The sequence below is a fragment of the Morus notabilis genome, unplaced genomic scaffold (assembly GCF_000414095.1).
Source record: "Morus notabilis unplaced genomic scaffold, ASM41409v2 Scaffold912, whole genome shotgun sequence".
Classification (NCBI taxonomy): domain Eukaryota; kingdom Viridiplantae; phylum Streptophyta; class Magnoliopsida; order Rosales; family Moraceae; genus Morus; species Morus notabilis.
Genome location: NW_010368051.1, coordinates 214,682 through 238,825, shown reverse-complemented (window position 1 = coordinate 238,825; position 24,144 = coordinate 214,682). Strand labels below are relative to the sequence as shown.

The 24,144-nt window shown below is 32.3% G+C and overlaps 3 protein-coding genes across 5 annotated transcripts; 1 reads left to right on the top strand and 2 right to left on the bottom strand.

Annotated features, from left to right (window-relative positions):
- Positions 1 to 748: 748 nt before the first annotated feature.
- LOC21393857 (cytochrome P450 87A3) lies at positions 749 to 3,133 on the top strand. Its single transcript, XM_010114260.1, has 9 exons — positions 749 to 942; positions 1,109 to 1,430; positions 1,533 to 1,682; positions 1,774 to 2,025; positions 2,123 to 2,212; positions 2,331 to 2,409; positions 2,565 to 2,671; positions 2,788 to 2,915; positions 3,016 to 3,133. Exons 1-9 carry the CDS (start codon positions 749 to 751, stop codon positions 3,131 to 3,133), a joined length of 1,440 nt encoding a protein of 479 aa, XP_010112562.1.
- A 26-nt stretch (positions 3,134 to 3,159) lies between these two features.
- Positions 3,160 to 10,981, bottom strand: LOC21393856 (protein HAPLESS 2). Of its 3 annotated transcripts, none has more exons than XM_010114259.2 (18): positions 10,698 to 10,981; positions 10,467 to 10,610; positions 10,126 to 10,214; positions 9,416 to 9,455; positions 9,223 to 9,280; positions 9,067 to 9,127; positions 8,849 to 8,927; positions 8,557 to 8,691; positions 6,720 to 6,914; positions 6,512 to 6,592; positions 6,316 to 6,416; positions 6,063 to 6,180; positions 5,205 to 5,237; positions 4,977 to 5,070; positions 4,804 to 4,892; positions 4,200 to 4,315; positions 4,015 to 4,115; positions 3,160 to 3,920 (listed from the first exon to the last, which is right to left on the bottom strand). In XM_010114259.2, exons 1-18 carry the CDS (start codon positions 10,914 to 10,916, stop codon positions 3,505 to 3,507), a joined length of 2,169 nt encoding a protein of 722 aa, XP_010112561.1. In that variant the 5' UTR covers positions 10,917 to 10,981; the 3' UTR covers positions 3,160 to 3,504. The 3 variants fall into 3 exon arrangements, with proteins under 3 accessions (XP_010112561.1, XP_024031941.1, XP_024031942.1); XM_024176173.1 differs by having other exon boundaries at positions 4,200 to 4,367; positions 4,987 to 5,070; XM_024176174.1 differs by lacking the exon at positions 8,557 to 8,691 and having other exon boundaries at positions 4,200 to 4,367; positions 4,987 to 5,070.
- Positions 10,982 to 15,235: 4,254 nt separating this feature from the next.
- Positions 15,236 to 23,531, bottom strand: LOC21393855 (protein HAPLESS 2). Its single transcript, XM_024176185.1, is given in 20 exon segments — positions 15,236 to 15,985; positions 16,080 to 16,180; positions 16,265 to 16,380; positions 16,870 to 16,958; positions 17,043 to 17,136; positions 17,277 to 17,309; positions 18,731 to 18,848; positions 18,983 to 19,083; positions 19,178 to 19,258; positions 19,386 to 19,581; positions 19,681 to 19,712; positions 21,182 to 21,316; positions 21,454 to 21,532; positions 21,672 to 21,732; positions 21,834 to 21,891; positions 22,031 to 22,070; positions 22,741 to 22,829; positions 23,083 to 23,117; positions 23,120 to 23,225; positions 23,313 to 23,531. Coding segments are annotated over 20 exon segments (2,199 nt in total). The 3' UTR covers positions 15,236 to 15,569.
- Between the last annotated feature and the right edge of the window lie 613 nt (positions 23,532 to 24,144).

Genomic DNA, 24,144 nt, shown 5'->3' with positions numbered 1-24,144 from the left:
GAAAGAGCCCTTTGTTACCTACAACACCTCCATAAAAAAGGCCAAAATTCTGCCTCGTGTTTCTTCTTCAGTTAGTTCCATGTTACATGTAGTCTCTATAACCATTATTACCATAAAACTTAAAATTATAGAATATATATGTGTATATATAATATATGTATATGTGTGTTTGTGTGTATATATATTAACCATGGCAGAGATAATAAGGAAGCATCATGGAGAGCTTCTCATTTCATTGCTAGGCTCTCCCTCACGAGTCACAACACAAAATTTTATAAAAGCCCCCGTTGACAAAAAGCTAAAAAAATAAGTAATATCCAGACAGAGGTAATTAATTTTCTAATACTATTCTATCTCTAACTACTTCTACTTGTACAGCGCGCTTCTTTGAGAAACCAAAAAAAAAAAAAAAGAGAGAGAGAAGATAAAAAAATAATATTATTATTCTTTCTTTTCCTAAGTACTAGTTATTATGAGCCTCGTTTGGCTTGCCTATTTAAGAAGATTACATGCCAGCACTTTCTTCTCATTCCTGTCTAGTTTTCATCATCCCCACGTTTCCACCTCAACTTCTTCTCCTTCTTCTTTGTAATATATTCTCTAAATCCGTCTTCTGTTTCCTTTTTCTGCCAAAGCCAATCCAGCATTGTATCAGTTATTATTTTCCTTTCCTCAGTAGTTTTCAAGATCTTCTCTTAAGTACTTCTGCAGGTTTAAAGATTGTGTTTGGGAAAAAAAAAAAAAAAAGATGTGGCTACTTTTCATTGGAGCTTTGGCTGTTATAAGCATAACACATTGGGTTTATACGTGGATGAATCCAAAGTGCAGTGGGAAACTACCACCGGGGTCAATGGGATTCCCACTTTTGGGAGAGACCCTTCAGTTCTTTAGTCCCAACACTTCTTTTGATATTCCTCCTTTCATCAAGCAAAGAATTAAAAAGTAAGTTTTTCCTATGATGCCTTTTCATGTTCTAAAAAAACCCTTTTGATCATGGCCTTCAAATATGTGTGTGTATATATATATATGTGTGTGTGTGTGTGTGTGTGTGTGTGTGTGTGTGTGTATGTATGTATTTGTTAATGGCAATATTGATTTGTGGTTTCAGGTATGGAGCAATATTCAGGACTAGTTTGGTGGGAAGACCAGTTGTGATATCCACAGATTCTGATCTTAATTACTTCATTTTCCAACAAGAGGGACGTTTGTTCCAAAGCTGGTATCCAGAGACCTTCACCGAGATCTTTGGGAAGCAGAATGTGGGGTCCTTACATGGTTTCATGTACAAGTACCTCAAGAACATGGTGCTCAATCTCTTTGGTCCTGAAAGCCTCAAAAAGATGCTTCCTGAAGTTGAACAAGCGGCAAATGGAAAATTACGACAATGGTCGAACCGGGGTGTGATCGAATTGAAAGAAGCAACTGCAAGGGTAATTAGTTTTGGACTAACTAAATATTCTTCTTTTCATAGAAACTCAATCATCAATGTGTTGATGTTCTTCTAAGTCTGATTGTATAACTGGCATCTGCAGATGATATTTGACTTGACAGCTAAGAAACTGATCAGTTATGATCAAGAGAAATCGTCGGAGAATCTACGGGAAAATTTTGTTGCATTCATCCAGGGTTTAATCTCTTTTCCTTTGAACATTCCTGGAACAGCTTACAACAAATGTTTAGAGGTAATAAATCAAAAAGCTGTATCTAAAGTCCCTTTTTGGTCTATTATATTGGCCTTGACCCCTTTATATATTATTTATTTATTGATCTCAGGGTCGAAAAAGGGCAATGAGAATGCTGAAGAAGTTGCTACAAGAAAGAAGGGAAAACCCCAAAAAGCAGCAAAGTGATTTTTTTGACTATGTCCTTGAAGAACTTCAGAAGGAGGGAACAATTCTCACTGAGGCAATTGCTTTGGATCTAATGTTTGTTCTTCTCTTTGCCAGCTTTGAAACAACTTCCTTAGCCTTGACTTTAGCCGTTAAGTTTCTCACTGACCATCCTCTCGTGCTAAAGAAGTTGACGGTATGTAAACATGCATACAAAACCTTTTTTCTTTTTTTTTTCTTTTTTTTTTGTCATCTCAATTGACATGCTCTTAATATTGTCTACCTTATTCCAGGAAGAGCATGAGATGATACTAAAAAACCGAGAAAATGCCGATTCTGGAATCACTTGGAAAGAATACAAATCAATGACATTTACAATTCAGGTGAGAAACAACAGATTTTCACTTCATTGCTTTAAAGAAAATTTTCAGAACTTTTTTTTTTCCTTTTTTTTTTTTTTATAGTAGTTCTCTTTAGTAAACTGAAAATTTGAACTTTCAGGTCATCAATGAAACAGTCAGACTGGCTAATATAGTTCCTGGCATCTTCAGAAAAGCACTCAGAGATATCCAGTTTAAAGGTATGTCCAAATTCTACGTTCTTTTTTTTTTTTGTTTTTTTTGTTTTTTTTGTTTTTTTGTTTTACTTTCCAGTTAGATAGTATCCTAAGAATTATAAATGGTCATATTTTACCATTTAATTTTGAGATAGTAAAATTATTGGTGTCAAATACAGGATATACCATTCCAGCAGGTTGGGCTGTTATGGTCTGTCCACCAGCTGTGCATTTGAACCCAGCAAAGTATGAAGATCCACTGGCCTTCAATCCTTGGAGATGGGAGGTAAGCCATTTATGACAAACATCTATATATATATATATATACATATATATATATATAGCTAGATTTGATCTTAACATTTTTTCCTTGCTTGTGTGGAAAACATGGTAACATTCCAGGGAGTGGAATTAAATGGTGCTACAAAACATTTCATGGCTTTTGGCGGTGGCATGAGGTTCTGTGTTGGAACTGAGTTTACAAAGGTGCAAATGGCAGTGTTTCTTCATTGCTTGGTAACAAAGTACAGGTACGATTGTGTTTCAATATTAGAGAGAGAGAGAGAGAGAGAGAGAGAGAGAGAGAGAGAGACTGAGAGACTAACTAGTTAATATTTGAACCTTTTTCAGATGGAATGCAATTGGAGGAGGAAATATAGTCAGGACTCCTGGTTTACAACTTCCAGATGGTTACCATGTCCAAATGGTGGTAAATGATAAAGGAGAAAGGGAACAACATGAAGCTTAAACATGATCAATCAAATTTTACGGCCAACTGGAGAAAAAAGATTACCAATTGATAACCAAGACGGAGTTCACTCTCAAGCTGCAAAAAAAGTCAACAATACTATTCGGACAATGTACAAAGAGAGCGGCTTTTCCTGGTCACTCCTAAAGCAAAGACCGACCGACCTATAGTTTTGCCCCCGATCAGATTTGACAGTTTTGTTTCCTCAACCAAAATTAGTCTCAGAAAAATGTAGCTTCATGGCACTCTAAGCTCTGAGGCACACAACACAAATTTGTCAAAATGAAGATTTACTTGTTACAGTCATTGTAAATGATATAATACATGTGTTTTTCTATTTTAATTTGAATCTTCGAGGGGAGGGGGGGAAGCTACTTCTTCAGTATTATATCCGTTTCTCTGTCCTTTCTCTGCTTGTTCTGGCCTACATTGTCAACCAAATTCTGCATGACACGTGTATTTCGAACGCGCCCCTGCTTGAGTTTCGCCTTGTGAACATGATGGAGATAGTAATCATAATCAGCTTCCCTCTCAGAATGGTTGTGCCTGTGATCATTGTGGATGCTTTTTCTCCTATGATGATTGCCGGACTTGTGATGATGCCTTGTTCCATGCTTCTGACTATGTTTGTTGACATGAATGTGGTGGTGATGGTGGTGGTTGATATGAGTTCCATGCCTTTGAATATCCCGAATACCGTCGTCATCAGTCCAACAATGATTTTCCCACCAATCATAAATAGGATCAAAGAGTCCCTTCTGGTGTAAAAGCCATAGTAGAACAATCACTGCAGCTCAAAAGGACATTGTAACTTTGTCATTCTTCTAGGAAAAAACAATTCAAATGGAAGTTTACTTCACTGATAAAGAAAAGAATGTTACCTGTTGGAAAGATTGCCAAAAACAGACCAAACATCACTATCCAACTCATGCATATATATTGGATGTGGCATTTGAAGTCAAAAAATCCATAGCATTTTCTTCTGCCAAATAAGAAAAGGATAAATGTTTTGACTAAGCCACGGGCAGGAAATGAAAATGAGAAATAAATGCCTAGAGAAAATAACCTGCAAGTTTTTCCAGTAATGAAGGCTGTCAATCCTCTCCACACATCATTCCAAATGCTTGCTATAGTCTCAAAGAAACCACTTATGCCTTTCTTTGGTGGATGAAATGGAGTATTCTGCACCAAATGAATGACTTCACAGGATCTATAGGCAATCATAGAGGTCAAACTGAATACAAAAATGGTTTCGGGGTAGAGGGTGGCATTATTAGATAACTGATATGAGCTAAGTATCCCCACGCGGTATATGGATCTCTCATGAAGTGGATTACCCATACAAAAGGTGAAGTCAGAAAAATTTTTCAATCGGTCACTATAAAAATAAAAAATAAAAAATAAAAAAAGAAGAAAAGAGAGAATTTTTATTAGACACGAGTATAACTTATAATTATTCAAATGGAGCACAAATAGATTTTATTCTCATAACAAAATGTAAGTCTCAAAAATTGAGTGGGGCATGTACACCACTCTATCTGACGTGGCTCCATCACAAGTACATACTACCCTAACTAATATAGTGGGACTAACTCAAACTCAAAACTTTGTCGAGAAATATGAACAACCTTACCGACCTTGCTTTATATAATGATGATGAATGCACATACCTGTGTTCCATTGTCAAGGACAGTTGAAGTTGTAGCAAATTGGCACTCGGCTCTATCCACCTCATTATAATCAGAGTCCTTAAGTATAGCTGTATTTAAACCTCAACCATTAATCTAAGATCTCGTTCTCTATATGATAATTTTGATATTTCATTAATCACTATTAGTCTTACCTGCACATACATAGTTTGCAGCTTGATCAGTTGCTGGGTAGAGCTTAAATGATCGGATTATCTCTTCTTTAGGCTTCATAATAAAGAATTGTTCCTGTAAAAAAAATGTGTTTGCATGCATTCGTGTGTATGTGTGTGTATATATCCTTCATCAAAATCCTTCCCCTTCATTTCAATGCAAAACGCAATAAATGTTCAATAGGAGACAAGATATTGGATTAATAATACCTCCATAAGCGTAACATCTTTGGAGCAATCAAACTGCAAGATAGGAAAAACCATCACAGCTCAAATGATGTGTTCCAGCATACGATCGTTAAGAATAAAGCTCATATACATATAAATATATATATACATATATCTATGTTTATATAATTTGGGTTTTCTATAGACGCTAAATCCCAATAGTATGACTAGGTACCTCTAAGAAGTAAGGAAGTTCATTTAGCAGTTTAACAGTTCAGAAGTACAAAATTAGATAGAACGCAAGATTGAGTTTGAACTTGAATTTAAGGCTAAAATCTGAGTTCAAGTCCCCTATTGAACTCAAGTTCCTAAACTCAAACTCAAGCTAATGAACAATATTTTCTCTATTTTTAAAAACGTCAACTTTTTCGTTTTAATTTCGATTGAGGTGATTCTTTTTCTATGCGTACACAACGAAAAGACAAACAATACCACACCCATATACCATATTAAAATTTTCCATGATCATTGAGTTTTTATTAAAATACTATCCAAAAACAAACTTAAGTTCTGACCCACCCAAACACAAACTCAAATAGATTCTCAATTCAAACCATAACCCAAATGTGCATATCCAAACACAAACTCAAATTAGATTCCCAACTCAAACCATAATCAAATACACCGTAACTCAAATCAATATTTGAACTCAAGTCACCCTAACTTTAAAAGTGCAAAAGAACAAGCCCTAAATTTTTGTTTCTTAATCAAACCTAACTTAGAAATTTTAGATTCAAAAATAAAAGAGAAATACTAACATACAGAAAAAGACAGAAAGAGTAACACTAGCATTTTTCAAAATAAAATTCTAAAAGAAAAATAAAAAATCAACAGAAATACCGTTAACCCATACGATGCCTCCACTTCCCCAGTATTCTTCGTTTTTATTGTAGCAACCCCAAATTGAGAAAGGGCTTCAAATGTTGGAATGTTAATGCTTAAAATCTTCCCAGGGCTCCTAAAAAAAGAGAAAGCAAATAAAATAAAATATTATAAAATGGATAAAGTAAACCAAGTATAGTGAGGAATATATTACGGAAAAAATCTCAAATAAAATGGACGAGAAAAAAAAATAGAAGACAGAGAGATTAACCTTTGATAAACATATTCTACATCGTCAGCACTTAGTTCTATCAAGAGATTTGTATTCAGAACTTCAGTAACACCTATGGAAAAGGAATGAGTCCCTGCATTCTAAAGAAGAAAAAAAAAATCTGTCAAAATAATAATAATAATAACTCCACAAAAAGAAATCCTTTCAAATGCAAGTCTAGTTTTTGAGACATAACTGGATGCTGGTTTATCCTTTCAAACCTTCCTTGGACACCATATAGTGGCAGCTGCTTTCTTCTAATTCTGTTCTGGTCAGCCTGTGAACAACTTCCAAGTTTCTTGGTCAAAATGTTGAAGAAAAATTACTTGAAAATCAACGGAAGTCATAAAATAAAGAATTAATTAAAAAAAAAGATTTTCCAAACGTAATTTATATATGCTAACCTCCCAGAAATTCCACAGCTGATTATGAAGGCAACTCAAAAAGGGCGAAGAGCAGAAGTTTGGCTGGTCATTAAAAGCCTCATAACCAACACCAATTTTGTTACATTCTGTCCCATCTAAGGTAAATCTTAGTCTCTCAAGCAGCATCCACATTGAAAAGTTCCCTCCTAAGCTCTGTGGTTGACCAGGTCCCCCCTTCCCACAACATAAAAATATATCATCTGATTTTATAATGCTAAATATAAACATAGTTAATGTAGGAGCGACACAATTCCATCCGTCTCAAAAGTTATAATTGAAAACACAACCAAACCTTTAAACACCACCTAGGTACCCTGGATCAGATTTGAGAATGCAGCTCAATCTCTACCCGTTTAAACCCTTCTTTCAAGGAGTTCCTTACGAATTCATGGGAGTACCCAACAGATAGACTTATGACTTCTCTGAAGTACAAGCCAAGTAAACCAACTCTCAAGTTCAAATATGATTTTGCATCAATAGTTAGTTTCACTTCTATCCCTCAACCTATAGTGGTCTTCTCAATTTCCAACTCTTTTTTATTGCCCGAACTTCAATTTACCACACTTGCAGTCCTTAAATTTTGAAATTTGTCTTTGTTTAATTGCACCTCTTGTCACATTCCGACAACTTTTCGGACCTAATTTTACCAACTATGAATGTCATAAATTGAGAATAAGGGATGAAATGAGAAGACCAATATAATCTAGGGGGAACAAGTGAATACTGATAAATTATTCTATATTTAACTTGTAACATGTTACTGAAGACGTTTAATTATTCCATATTTGACTTGTAACATGTTTAATTGCACCTCTTGTTACATTCCGACAACTTTTCGGACCTAATTTTACCGACTATGAATATCATAAATTGAGAATAAGGGATGAAATGAGATGACCAATATAATCTAGGGGGAACAAGTGAATACTGATAAATTATTCTATATTTGACTTATAATATATTACTGAAAATGTTTAATTATTCTATATTTGACTTGTAACATGTTTTAATTGCACCTCTTGTAACATTCCGACAACTTTTCGGACCTAATTTTACCAATTATGAATGTCATAAATAGAGAATAAGGGATGAAATGAGATGACCAATATAATCTAGGGGGAACAAGTGAATACTGATAAATTATTCTATATTTGACTTATAATATATTACTGAAAATGTTTAATTATTCTATATTTGACTTGTAACATGTTTTAATTGCACCTCTTGTAACATTCCGACAACTTTTCGGACCTAATTTTACCAATTATGAATGTCATAAATAGAGAATAAGGGATGAAATGAGATGACCAATATAATCTAGGGGGAACAAGTGAATACTGATAAATTATTCTATATTTGACTTATAATATATTACTGAAAATGTTTAATTATTCTATATTTGACTTGTAACATGTTTTAATTGCACCTCTTGTAACATTCCGACAACTTTTCGGACCTAATTTTACCAATTATGAATGTCATAAATAGAGAATAAGGGATGAAATGAGATGACCAATATAATCTAGGGGGAAAAATTGAATACTGATAAATTATTATATATTTGACTTATAACATGTTACTGAAAATGTTTAAATATTCTATATTTGAATTGCAACATGTTTTATTGCACCTCTTGTTACATTATGACAACTTTTCGGACCTAGTTTTACCAATTATGAATGTCATAAATTGAGAATAAGGAATGAAATGAGATGACCGATATAATCTTCGGGGAACAAGTGAATATTGATAAATTATTCTATATTTAACTTGTAAAATGTTACTGAAGAATACAATAAAGGAAAAAAAATAATACTTGTCTTGGTATCACAAGGTAGAAATCTTCGAATGATGGTATATTGGTATAACCAACAAAATCTCCAATCATATTAACTCTTAGGAAATTATCATTTGATGTTACTGTCCTATTTTCAGGACCCACAAACACTTCCTAGCAAACAAAAGACTACTGTCAGCAAGCCAAAAATATATATGGTTGTCAGAAGAAAATAAATGCAAAATGTACAAGCCAGCCTTTATATATCTATATATATATAAATATATATCTATATATATATAAGGACAATTTATGTTCAAAAACAACATACCGAAATTTTAGATCCTGTCTTCACCTGGATCTTGACACTGAATCCCAGAGATCTCTGTCCAATACTGAAAACATGGAACCTATATGGATTGAAGACAATATTACTTTTCTAATAACGTTATATTAATTAATAATCCAAATGTTAATTAGATATATCCTCATGGAAAAAGGTAATTAATTTAATCCGAAGAATTAGAAGGTAATATGTAAGGACCATACCAATCACCTGGGAAACGGAGACAGTGTGCAGTGTTAGGCTTCCCCTTCATCCACTTATCAACTAATGAAGACAAATTCAGAATTAGTAATTAATCACTTAAGGAAGAATCTCACAACTAAACTTTTAAATGTTAAAAAGAAAAAAGATGAACTTACAAACGTTTCCACACGATGAAGGCATACGCCTTTGGGGCCCACAAGGACAACAGATTGGCTGTGGATTAAGGTAAGGAAAAAGAAAATGCAATAGAAAAATAAGTAGAAGTATTGAGCAAAATAATAATAATAATAATAATAAGTAGAGTACAGAAAGAAGCTTAATTTAAAAGGAAATGAATCTGGATGTCACCTCAGTGTGCTCCATAATGTGACCATTTTCATCTCGCAACCTACACAGCAAATATAATTATGATTTTAATAAGTTTTGACAGTTTGGTAATTCATAAATTTTTATAACTATAAAAAGAAATAACATCTTTATCTGTTATTACATGACATTCTTTGATTAAAAAAATTAAAGCATCTAAATCCACTAAAGAATTTTTTTTTTCCGTTAGTAATATAGAAAAAAAAATTATGCGGTTAAAAATTGGTGTGCTTATACAATCTCACACTACGCACTTTACGAAACCCGTTAACACTGTCAAGGCAAATAGACCATCAAAGTGGGACTCGAATCCACTTTGGGGGGGTTATAATGGGGTCGATTTAAACATTTCCTTCAGAATTCCATTTGAAACATCAAACAGCTTATATATATATATATATCGCTGATTCGAGTTTTTAATTCGAGTTGAGATGTGATTTTATGTGAGAGCTTTTTACTGTAGCAAAAAAGTTAGATGTGATTGTTTATGAGAGCTTTTTATTGTAACAAAACTCGAATTCTAAACTCGAATCAGCGAAATGAACGGGGCCTTAATATATATATCATCTTCTACAAGTGTTCCAGACTAAAGGGTAACATCTTTCAAGTACTAAGAGAACAAGGAAATTCATGGGAATAAAGATGAAAAGATTTTAGCAATATTTGGAGAGAGTTTTAGAGAGATTGCTTACCTCTCACATATCTTCACAACTTTTGCACTAGCTTCTGGCTCACATTTGCGTGTCTTAACGTAATACTCTTCCGGTTTATATGACACGTCCTGTGGAAAAATAAAACAATACTGAAATAATAGCCCATTTATTTTTCGGATTTGAATTATGAATCAAATTCTTTTTATTACGGTATTTTATTTCTGTTTAAACTTATGAATCAAAGACAAAGGATTTTTGGATTTCACACCCGCTGATTCAGTTACAAACCCTAATATATTTATGCAAAACATATAGTAAATTATAAGCATAAATTAGCAATGAAGAAAAGTTTTTTCAGTAACAATGTATAAGTTACTTACTCGAATATATGTAAGCTCATAAAGGGCATAAGCAGCAGATTTGTTGACCGTCAAAACCGGTGGAATTCTCAAAGTTTGCATCTTTTGTGTCGAATTCTCTTCCACTTCCACTATTTCAGCAACAATTGAGGCCTCTCCACCACTCTGTTAAAATTAATACATAATAATAATAATAATAATAAATAATAATAAAACACTAAAAATAATAAAAATGAAAAATGAGAAATTTACCGAGCCACTTGGAACAGCCAAGTTAAGAACAATCTTTTTGTTGCAATTGAGGTTGTCGGAGGTTGAATTCTTCTGGCATTTCTCGAGCTTTGACTTTGAAAGAATCTGAACCCCAAACGTGACTTGCAAAGCGACCAAATTACCCAGAAACCAAATCACTGAGACAATATGCTTATTTACTGTTACTCCAAAATCCCGCTTATGATTTTGCATTCTCATTCCTTCTCTTTTTTTTTTTTTTCCCCTTTGCTGTCTTCCAAAAACTTCGTTTGGTTCTAGAGAAATACTAGTTGAGAACCAGTGCGTTGCTGCAGAAAATATTATTGTATTATATAAAAACTTTGAAATTTTTATAGTACAGGATTGGTTTATTCATACATATATACATAAAGACATATCTATATAATATGCTACTTAAAAGTTTTTTACAATGTATTATAGGTTTTGTTTGTTTTTTTTTCTTCTGTTCTTCTTAAGTGCAAAATATAAATTAAAAAAAAATTAATAGTAATAATTAAAGAAGTTGAAAATCTTTAATTATATGTAGTGTAAATAAAAAAGAAAACATATATATAGATAATAAGTTTTTGGGATCAACTATTGAAAATTATTCTCATAAAACTTTTCCTATAATGATGTTTCTTATCATCTAAGAAATGCAAATATCTATTTTTTGTATCTTTTGAAAATGCAAATACAATATTGTAGAATAATGAAGTTGGATATTATCTCATCTCTACAAGCATCATTGTTCATTGAGGAGGTATATGACATGACAAATAGGGATTAAAACAAAGGTCAACAACCATGAACCAACATAGAATCTCAAAGGGCCTTTGGTACATAGTAATTAATAAGAATCATATTTTTGAGAAAGTGATTGGGTAATATGATTCTCAAGAATAATACATTATTATGTTTGGTTCCATACAAAAATCTTATATCAAATTCTAAAGAATAATACATTACTATATTTAGTTGTGCATGAGAATGTTGTGTATTAAAAAAACAAATTTTTTTTTAAATAAATTACAATTAGCCTAATTTTTTTAAATGAATTACAATAAAAAAAACATATGCGCATTGATGGGGAAAAAAGAAATAAGCATACTGATTATAAAGAAAAAATTCAGCCATTTATATAACGGATTCAACAAGAAATATATTCAACCAAAGGCAATGGCCATCATTAACGAATTCAACAAGAAATAGAATCAACCAAAGGCAACGACATTATTAACAGATTCAACAAGAAAAATAGAGCTATTTTCTACAGTGTAGAAAAGAACATTCACCCACCTTATTAACAACGCTGATATTGGTTTTTAGGATATTTCCTTTTTTTATAACAAAAAAAAGGGTACTCTAGTCTACATTAGAACTTGATAAACATGAAGGCATGACCGTGGTAGGAGTGTTCAAAAAACCGAAACCGACCAATACCGAACCGCCAAACTGACCAAAAAAAATTGAAAATTCGGTTCCACGTCAACAAACCGACTAATTCGGTCGGTTAACCGACCGCCCATGGTTCATGGGCGGTTCGGTTTCCGTTTTACCAGCCGAAAAGATCAGTTAAACCGAACCGACCGACTAATTTAAAAAAAAAAGTTATTATCCATATATTCGAACCTCTAATCTTGTAGATGGTGAATATAAATCCATCATTCAAAAGAAGTTAGACCTCTCTAACTTATAAGTTGTGATGAAAAAATGAAATACATAGCCCTTTATATAGAATAGTTGAGAGAATACATTCTCATCTCTTTTCAATGTGGGACTTTCAAAGTCTCATATCAGACTTTTGAAAGTCCCACATTGATAGAATTTTTTAGAACCATTTTTTGTGACAACACATGTCATCGCAAAAACAGTCGTTCTGAAAAGAATTTTTTGGAACCATTTTTTGCGACGATTTTTCAATATGTCATTGCAAAAAATAAAGAAATATCTAGAACCTATTCACGGCCACATCACCGTCAACTGTAAGTATCAATATTTTTGACGACATGTCATCGCAAATAATGGATAAATTGGCGCCAAAATTGTTGGCGCCATATTGGTTTTGGCGCCAATGGCTATTAGCGACGACATTGCATCACGAATAATGTGTCAAATTTTAGCGACGATACGTCATCGCAAATAGTGAAATTTTGTGCAACGACATGTCGTCACAAATATTAAATGCGATGACAAGTCGTTTAAAAATTTTGTTTTCTTTTTGGCGACGACATGTCGTCTCTAATACTGTAATTTTAGCAACAATAAATGTCGTCATTAATAATCCTTTTTGTTGTAGTGAGATGAAGTATCACCGGCAGTATAGTCAATTTTCGAGCTAGAAATTAGACCAGACTGAGAACATTTATCCTCCTCCATCATTTTGGTGGCGAAAATCCTAACTATTACACAAACTTTACTAACTTATAGAATCTATATTACACACACACACATATATATATATATATATATATATATTCTTAACACGCAAACTTGCATGTAGAATCCTCAATGAATGAAATTATTTGTTTTCCATTGCAGGTTGAGAAACCTCAAGCTTCAGTGAAGAACAAAGCAACTTCTAGTTCCCGAGATCGACAAGAATAAAGAATCAATCTCTCTCCGGTTCTAATATTATTCCTAATGTAATAGTTTTGGTGCACTGTTTAAGAATCGCGGTCGTCGTCGTCAGTGGTTCTTAACGAATTTAGTATTTTACTATTTCCTATGTACGAAGGTTTCTATAATGGAAATCATAAATTTATGTGTTAAATTCTGCGCGATTAACAGGCAATAATCGGATCCAAAATCTAGAACACGACGAAAAAATTTTCAAAAAAGGAAAAAAAAAGGAACAGAATCATAAATAAAGAGTGGAAAAAGAAAAGGAAAAAAGTGAAGAAACGAAAAGGAAAAAAGTGAAGAAACGAAAAGGAAATAGGAGAAATCTGAGAGTCTGACCTTAGGGATGGGAATAAATTCTGAATCTCGGTTGAATCTGAGACTCTAAGGGCTTTGATCCGAAGTTGATGCTGATGAGAATGAATGAGACAGTTTGTGCATTTATAAAATGAGAAATAGAAACTAAAAAAGAAGAGGCGGGAAAATTTTTTCTTTTGAAAAATGGAATTTATAAAAGAGTCGTTCACTTCCAAGTTCCTATTACTTTACCACCAGCGTGGTGCAACTATTTGAATAATTTTATTTTTAATTTTAATCACATTTTCTTAAAAGTATTCTGATCGCAATTTTTGTATTAATTTATGAATTTTCATAATTTTAGTAGCATGTGTTTTAAAATGTCAAATCAATGTGTAATAAGAGATTGTGGCTACCGATAAAAAAAATAACGAGTTCGTTTATAACTAATTCTAAAATAATTTTATTTTTAATATGAAAATGAAAATGAAAATATTTTCAATTTCAGACAGAAATCATTTTTAAAAATGCGTTTAGTAGTTTTATAAGAGATTATTTTCAGTAAAAAAAAATTCATTAATGTCTCTATCTGCTCGAGAGAGGAGATAACGAAAACAAAAAATGAAAAACGACTAAAAGTCATTTTTCATTTATCTCTCATCTTATACCAAACCAAAAAATTATTTTCATTTATGTTTTTATCTTTAATTGTGTCAAACGCTGTTTTGGAATCGTTTTCATTTTTTTTTTCTCGAAAAACATGAAAAACAAAAATAAGAATAATTCTAAACACAATAAACAACTCAAGATTAATACAAGAAATATTTGTATAAAACTTATGCAACTTAAATAGACATGGTATGAAACTTAAATATATATATATATAATTATTTTTATATTTAGAAATACTTGGTTAACTTAAAAAAAAAAATAATGCTATTGATTCTAAGTTTTCTAACAACAAATTTACGATAATTAATTCTTTTTTTAATTTCTTCATTCACAAGATAGTTACAACAAAAAGGAACATTAGTGAGTAATTAACATATACAACAAAAATATACATTCCATGTTCAAAAACTGATAGAAACATTAAAAGAATTATGTCAGCGTTTAAAAACTCGCCAAATAATCATATCCCTGAAACAATTCCAATCAAATAAACATCCCCATTCCAAAAAAAAAAATAGTTCTTGCAAACATATATATCCACACACACGTATATACCTACAAACACAAACATAAATCCTTTCACTCTTCAAACATACGCAATATAACACTCCCAAAGTCAAAATGGAATTCTTTTTCTCTTCAATTTTAACCAAATAACCATATCCATGAACTATTTTCTTTTATTCAATCCCCTGAAATGTCAACTCACTCCAAAACAAAGAAAGAAAGAAAAAAAAAACAAGAATCAATTAGTTAATATTTGAACCTTTTTCAGATGGAATGCAATTGGAGGAGGAAATATAGTCAGGACTCCTGGTTCACAACTTCCAGATGGTTACCGTGTCCAAATGGTGGTAAATGATAAAGGAGAAAGGGAACAACATGAAGCTTAAACATGATCAAGATCCAAATGCATGAAATAGGAAGTCAAATTTTACGGCCAACTGGAGAAAAAAGACTACCCCATGATAACCACGACGGAGTTCACTCTCAAGCTGCAAAAATAGTCGACAATACTATTCGGACAATGTACAAAGAGAGCGGTTTTTCCTGGTCACTCCTAAAGCAAAGACCGACCTATAGTTTTGCCCCCGATCAGATTTGACAGTTTTGTTTTCTCAACCAAAATTAGTCGCAGAAAAATGTAGATTCATGGCACTCTAAGCTCTGAGGCATACAACACAAATTTGTCAAAATGAAGATTTACTTGTAACAGTCATTGTAAATGATATAATACATGTGTTTTTCTATTTTAATTTGAATATTCGAGGGGGAAAAAAGCTACTTCTTCAGTATTATATCCGTTTCTCTGTCCTTTCTCTGCTTGTTCTGGCCTACATTGTCAACCAAATTCTGCATGACACGTGTATTTCAAACGCGCCCCTGCTTGAGTTTCGCCTTGTGAACATGATGGAGATAGTAATCATAATCAGCTTCCCTCTCAGAATGGTTGTGCCTGTGATCATTGCGGATGCTTTTTCTCCTATGATGATTGCCGGACTTGTGATGATGCCTTGTTCCATGCTTCTGACTGTGTTTGTTGACATGAATGTGGTGGTGATGGTGGTGGTTGATATGAGTTCCATGCCTTCGAATATCCCGAATACCGTCGTCATCAGTCCAACAATGATTTTCCCACCAATCATAAATAGGATCAAAGAGTCCCTTCTGGTGTAAAAGCCATAGTAGAACAATCACTGCAGCTCAAAAGGACATTGTAACTTTGTCATTCTTCTAGGAAAAAACAATTCAAATGGAAGTTTACTTCACTGATAAAGAAAAGAATGTTACCTGTTGGAAAGATTGCCAAAAACAGACCAAACATCACTATCCAACTCATGCATATATATTGGATGTGGCATTTGAAGTCAAAAAATCCATAGCATTTTCTTCTGCCAAACAAGAAAAGGATAAATGTTTTGACTAAGTCACGGGCAGGAAATGAAAATGAGAAATAAATGCCTAGAGAAAATAACCTGCAAATTTTTCCAGTAATGAAGGCTGTCAATCCTCTCCACACATCATTCCAAATGCTTGCTATAGTCTCAAAGAAACCACTTATGCCTTTCTTTGGTGGATGAAATGGAGTATTCTGCACCAAATGAATGACTTCACAGGATCTATAGGCAATCATAGAGGTCAAACTGAATACAAAAATGGTTTCAGGGGTAGAGGGTGGCATTATTAGATAACTTATATGAGCTAAGTATCCCCACGCGGTATATGGATCTCTCATGAAGTGGATTACCCATACAAAAGGTGAAGTCAGAAAAATTTTTCAATCGGTCACTATAAAAATAAAAAATAAAAAATAAAAAAAGAAGAAAAGAGAGAATTTTTATTAGACACGAGTATAACTTATAATTATTCAAATGGAGCACAAATAGATTTTATTCTCATAACAAAATGTAAGTCTCAAAAATTGAGTGGGGCATGTACACCACTCTATCTGACGTGGCTCCATCACAAGTACATACTACCCTAACTAATATAGTGGGACTAACTCAAACTCAAAACTTTGTCGAGAAATATGAACAACCTTACCGACCTTGCTTTATATAATGATGATGAATGCACATACCTGTGTTCCATTGTCAAGGACAGTTGAAGTTGTAGCAAATTGGCACTCGGCTCTATCCACCTCATTATAATCAGAGTCCTTAAGTATAGCTGTATTTAAACCTCAACCATTAATCTAAGGTCTCATTCTCTATATGATAATTCTGATATTTCATTAATCACTATTAGTCTTATCTGCACATACATAGTTTGCAGCTTGATCAGTTGCTGGGTAGAGCTTAAATGATCTGATTATCTCTTCTTTAGGCTTCATAATAAAGAATTGTTCCTGTAAAAAAAATGTGTTTGCATACATACGTGTGTGTGTGTGTGTGTGTGTGTGTATCCTTCATCAAAATCCTTCCCCTTCATTTCAATGCAAAACGCAATAAATGTTCAATAGGAGACAAGATATTGGATTAATAATACCTCCATAAGCGTAACATCTTTGGAGCAATCAAACTGCAAGATAGGAAAAACCATCACAGCTCAAATGATGTGTTCCAGCATACGATCGTTAAGAATAAAGCTCATATACATATAAATATATATATACATATATCTATGTTTATATAATTTGGGTTTTCTATAGACGCTAAATCCCAATAGTATGACTAGGTACCTCTAAGAAGTATGGAAGTTAATTTAGCAGTTTAACAGTTCAGAAGTACAAAATTAGATAGAACGACACTTAAACAAGTTGAAAAACGACAACAAAAAGTAACATACGACACTAAAGTAAGAAACGACACCTACGTAATAAGCTAAAAACGACAACAAAGAATGAGCGACCTCTGAGGGGCAAAGCCGCACCAAAGGATAAAACGACACTAAAAAAACTGAACGACACAAGAAAACAATGGAAAAAAGAAAATGAACGACAATCACATAAACGACACTAAGATAGGAAAACGTTGCCTACTGAAATTTGACTTAACGAAACAATCAAACGATAACAAAAAGTAATAAACGGCAACAAAGAATAAATAAAGCAGAAAAGCTAAGAAATAAGAAATCGATAACAATAAGGTAAACAACACGAAAAGTGGGGGAGAACGTCGAACGTTGAAAATGGACAGCAAAAATAAACCGAAGAAAGGATGATATAAGTAAGAACAACAACAAAAAGTAAAAGAACACCTAACGATAATAATGATGCAAAGAACACGAACACCAAAAGCAAAGGAGAAAACGTTGAATAACAGCAAATAAAATAAACGACTCATAGAAGATATTTGCACCCTAAAAAGCAAGATTGATTAAAAAAACGACAAGATTGAGTTTGAACTTGAGTTTGGGGTTAAAATCTGAGTTCAAGCCCCCTATTGAACTCAAATTCCTAAACTCAAACTCAAGTTAATAAGCAATATTTTCTCTATTTTTAAAAACGTTGACTTTTTCGTTTTAATTTCGATTGAGATGATTCTTTTTCTATGCGTTCATAACGAAGAGACGAATAATACCCCACTCATATACCATATTAAAATTTTCCATGATCATTAAGTTTTTATTAAAATACTATCCAAAAATAAACTTAAATTTTGACCCACCCAAACACAAACTCAAATAGATTCCCAATTCAAACCATAACTCAAATGTGCATATCCAAACACAAACTCAAATTAGATTCCCAACTCAAACCATAATCAAATACACCATAACTCAAATCAATATTTGAACTCAAGTCACCCTAACTTAAAAAGTGCAAAAGAACAAGCCCCAAATTTTTGTTTCTTAATTAAACCTAACTTGGAAATTTTAGATTCAAAAATAAAAGAGAAATACTAACATACAGAAAGTAACAAAAAGAGTGACAGAAAGAGTGATACTAGTATTTTTCAAAATAAAACTCTAAAAGAAAAACGAAAAATCAATAGAAATACCGTTAACCCATACGATGCTTCCACTTCCCCAGTATTCATCGTTTTTATTGTAGCAACCCCAAATTGAGAAAGGGCTTCAAATGTTGGAATGTTAATGCTTAAAATCTTCCCAGGGCTCCTAAAAAAAGAGAAAACAAATAAAATAAAATATTATAAAATGGATAAAGTAAACCAAGTATAGTGAGGACTATATTACTGACAAAATCTCAAATAAAATGGACGAGAAAAAAAATAGAAGACAGAGAGATTAACCTTTGATAAACATATTCTACATCGTCAGCACTTAGTTCTATCAAGAGATTTGTATTCAGAACTTCAGTAACACCTATGGAAAAGGAACGAGTCCCTGCATTCTGAAGAAGAAAAAAAAATCTGTCAAAATAATAATAATAATAACTCCACAAAAAGAAATCCTTTCATATGCAAGTCTCGTTTTTCAGACATAACTGGATGCTGGTTTATCCTTTCAAACCTTCCTTGGACACCATATAGTGGCAGCTGCTTTCTTCTAATTCTGTTCTGGTCAGCCTGTGAACAACTTCCAAGTTTCTTGGTCAAAATGTTGAAGAAAAATTACTTGAAAATCAACGGAAGTCATAAAATAAAGAATTAATTAAAAAAAAAGATTTTCCAAACGTAATTTATATATGCTAACCTCCCAGAAATTCCACAGCTGATTATGAAGGCAACTCAAAAAGGGCGAAGAGCAGAAGTTTGGCTGGTCATTAAAAGCCTCATAACCAACACCAATTTTGTTACATTCTGTCCCATCTAAGGTAAATCTTAGTCTCTCAAGCAGCATCCACATTGAAAAGTTCCCTCCTAAAAATATATCATCTGATTTTATAATGCTAAATATAAACATAGTTAATGTAGGAGCGACACAATTCCATCCGTCTCAAAAGTTATAATTGAAAACACAACCAAACCTTTAAACACCACCTAGGTACCCTGGATCAGATTTGAGAATGCAGCTCAATCTCTACCCGTTTAAACCCTTATTTCAAAGAGTTCCTTACGAATTCATGGGAGTACCCAACAGATAGACTTATGTACTTCTCTGAAGTACAAGCCAAGTAAACCAACTCTCAAGTTCAAATATGATTTTGCATCAATGGTTAGTTTCACTTCTATCCCTCAACCTATAGTGGTCTTCTCAATTTCCAACTCTTTTTTACTGCCCGAACTTCAATTTACCACACTTGCAGTCCTTAAATTTTGAAATTTGTCTTTGTTTAATTGCACCTCTTGTCACATTCCGACAACTTTTCGGACCTAATTTTACCAACTATGAATGTCATAAATTGAGAATAAGGGATGAAATGAGAAGACCAATATAATCTAGGGGGAACAAGTGAATACTGATAAATTATTCTATATTTAACTTGTAACATGTTACTGAAGACGTTTAATTATTCCATATTTGACTTGTAACATGTTTAATTGCACCTCTTGTTACATTCCGACAACTTTTCGGACCTAATTTTACCGACTATGAATATCATAAATTGGGAATAAGGGATGAAATGAGATGACCAATATAATCTAGGGGGAACAAGTGAATACTAATAAATTATTCTATATTTGACTTATAACATGTTATTGAAAATGTTTAATTATTCCATATTTGACTTGTAACATGTTTAATTGCACCTCTTGTTACATTCCAACAACTTTTCATACCTAATTTTACCAACTATGAATGTCATAAATTGAGAATAAGGGATGAAATGAGATGACCAATATAATCTAGGGGGAACAAGTGAATACTGATAAATTATTCTATATTCGACTTATAACATATTATTGAAAATGTTTAATTATTCCATATTTGACTTGTAACATGTTTTAATTGCACCTCTTGTAACATTCCGACAACTTTTCGGACCTAATTTTACCAATTATGAATGTCATAAATAGAGAATAAGGGATGAAATGAGATGACCAATATAATCTAGGGGGAAAAATTGAATACTGATAAATTATTATATATTTGACTTCTAACATGTTACTGAAAATGTTTAAATATTCTATATTTGAATTGCAACATGTTTAATTGCACCTCTTGTTACATTCTGACAACTTTTCGGACCTAGTTTTACCAATTATGAATGTCATAAATAGAGAATAAGGGATGAAATGAGATGACCAATATAATCTAGGGGGAAAAATTGAATACTGATAAATTATTATATATTTGACTTCTAACATGTTACTGAAAATGTTTAAATATTCTATATTTGAATTGCAACATGTTTAATTGCACCTCTTGTTACATTCTGACAACTTTTCGGACCTAGTTTTACCAATTATGAATGTCATAAATTGAAAATAAGGAATGAAATGAGATGACCAATATAATCTACGGGGAACAAGTGAATACTGATAAATTATTTTATATTTAACTTGTAAAATGTTACTGAAGAATACAATAAGGAAAAAAAATAATACTTGTCTTGGTATCACAAGGTAGAAATCTTCGAATGATGGTATATTGGTATAACCAACAAAATCTCCAATCAGATTAACTCTTAGGAAATTATCATTTGATGCTACTGTCCTATTTTCAGGACCCACAAACACTTCCTAGCAAACAAAAGACTATTGTCAGCAAGCCAAAAATACATATGGTTGTCAGAAGAAAATAAATGCAAAATGTACAAGCCAACCTATATATATCTATATATATATATAAGGACAATTTATGTTCAAAAACAACATACCGAAATTTCAGATCCTGTCTTCACCTGGATCTTGACACTGAATCCCAGAGATCTCTGTCCAATACTGAAAACATGGAACCTATATGGATTGAAGACAATATTACTTTTCTAATAACGTTATAATAATTAATAATCCAAATGTTAATTAGAAATATCCTCATTGAAAAAGGTAATTAATTTAATCCGAAGAATTAGAAGGTAATATGTAAGGACCATACCAATCACCTGGGAAACGGAGACAGTGTGCAGTGTTAGGCTTCCCCTTCATCCACTTATCAACTAATGAAGACAAATTCAGAATTAGTAATTAATCACTTAATTATAAGGAAGAATCTCACAACTAAACTTTAAAATGTTAAAAAGAAAAACGATGGACTTACAAACACTTCCACACGATGAAGGCATACGCCTTTGGGGCCCACAAGGGCAACAGATTGGCTGTGGATTAAGGTAAGGAATAAGAAAATGCAATAGAAAAATAAGTAGAAGTATTGAGCAAAAATAATAATAATAATAATAATAATAAGTAGAGTACAGAAAGAAGCTTAATTTAAAAGGAAATGAATCTGGATGTCACCTCAGTGTGCTCCATAATGTGACCATTTTCATCTCGCAACCTACACAGCAAATATAATTATGATTTTAATAAGTTTTGACAGTTTGGTAATTCATAAATTTTTATAACTATAAAAAGAAATAACATCTTTATCTGTTATTACATGACATTCTTTGATTAAAGAAATTAAAGCATCTAAATCCACTAAAGAATTTTTTTTTTCCGTTAGTAATATAGAAAAAATAATTATGCGGTTAAAAATTGGTGTGCTTATACAACCTCATACTACGCACTTTACGAAACCCGTTAACACTGTCAAGGCAAATAGACCGTCAAAGTGGGACTCGAACCCACTTTCGGGGGGTTATAATGGGGTCGATTTAAACATTTCCTTCAGAATTCCATTTGAAACATCAAACAGCTTTAGTGCCCGTTTAGTTCGCTGATTCGAGTTTTTAATTCGAGTTGAGATGTGATTTTATGTGAGAGCTTTTTACTGTAGCAAAAAAGTTAGATGTGATTGTTTATGAGAGCTTTTTATTGTAACAAAACTCGAATTCTAAACTCGAATCAGCGAAATGAACGGGGCCTTAATATATATATCATCTTCTACAAGTGTTCCAGACTAAAGGGTAACATCTTTCAAGTACTAAGAGAACAAGGAAATTCATGGGAATAAAGATGAAAAGATTTTAGCAATATTTGGAGAGAGTTTTAGAGAGATTGCTTACCTCTCACATATCTTCACAACTTTTGCACTAGCTTCTGGCTCACATTTGCGTGTCTTAACGTAATACTCTTCCGGTTTATATGACACGTCCTGTGGAAAAATAAAACAATACTGAAATAATAGCCCATTTATTTTTCGGATTTGAATTATGAATCAAATTCTTTTTATTACGGTATTTTATTTCTGTTTAAACTTATGAATCAAAGACAAATGATTTTTGGATTTCACACCCGCTGATTCAGTTACAAACCCTAATATATTTATGCAAAACATATAGTAAATTATAAGCATAAATTAGCAATGAAGAAAAGTTTTTTCAGTAACGAATGTATAAGTTACTTACTCGAATATATGTAAGCTCATAAAGGGCATAAGCGCAGATTTGTTGACCGTCAAAACCGGTGGAATTCTCAAAGTTTGCATCTTTTGTGTCGAATTCTCTTCCACTTCCACTATTTCAGCAACAATTGAGGCCTCTCCACCACTCTGTTAAAATTAATACATAATAATAATAATAATAATAAATAATAATAAAACACTAAAAATAATAAAAATGAAAAATGAGAAATTTACCGAGCCACTTGGAACAGCCAAGTTAAGAACAATCTTTTTGTTGCAATTGAGGTTGTCGGAGGTTGAATTCTTCTGGCATTTCTCGAGCTTTGACTTTGAAAGAATCTGAACCCCAAACGTGACTTGCAAAGCGACCAAATTACCCAGAAACCAAATCACTGAGACAATATGCTTATTTACTGTTACTCCAAAATCCCGCTTATGATTTTGCGTTATCATTCCTTCTCTTTTGTTTTTTTCCCCCTTTGATGTCTTACTAAAACTTCGTTTGGTTCTAGAGAAATACTAGTTGAGAACCAGTGCGTTGCTGCAGAAAATATTATTGTATTATATAAAAACTTTGAAATTTTTATAGTACAGGATTGGTTTATTCATACATATATACATAAAGACATATCTATATAATATGCTACTTAAAAGTTTTTTACAATGTATTATAGGTTTTGTTTGTTTTTTTTTCTTCTGTTCTTCTTAAGTGCAAAATATAAATTAAAAAAAAATTAATAGTAATAATTAAAGAAGTTGAAAATCTTTAATTATATGTAGTGTAAATAAAAAAGAAAACATATATATAGATAATAAGTTTTTGGGATCAACTATTGAAAATTATTCTCATAAAACTTTTCCTATAATGATGTTTCTTATCATCTAAGAAATGCAAATATCTATTTTTTGTATCTTTTGAAAATGCAAATACAATATTGTAGAATAATGAAGAAAAAAATGAAAAAAAATGAAAAAAATGAAAATCCATTAAAATTTAAGTGTATTTTAAAAAAAAATTTAGATTGAAATCATAAATATTAAAAATAATTTAAAATTTATTGATTAA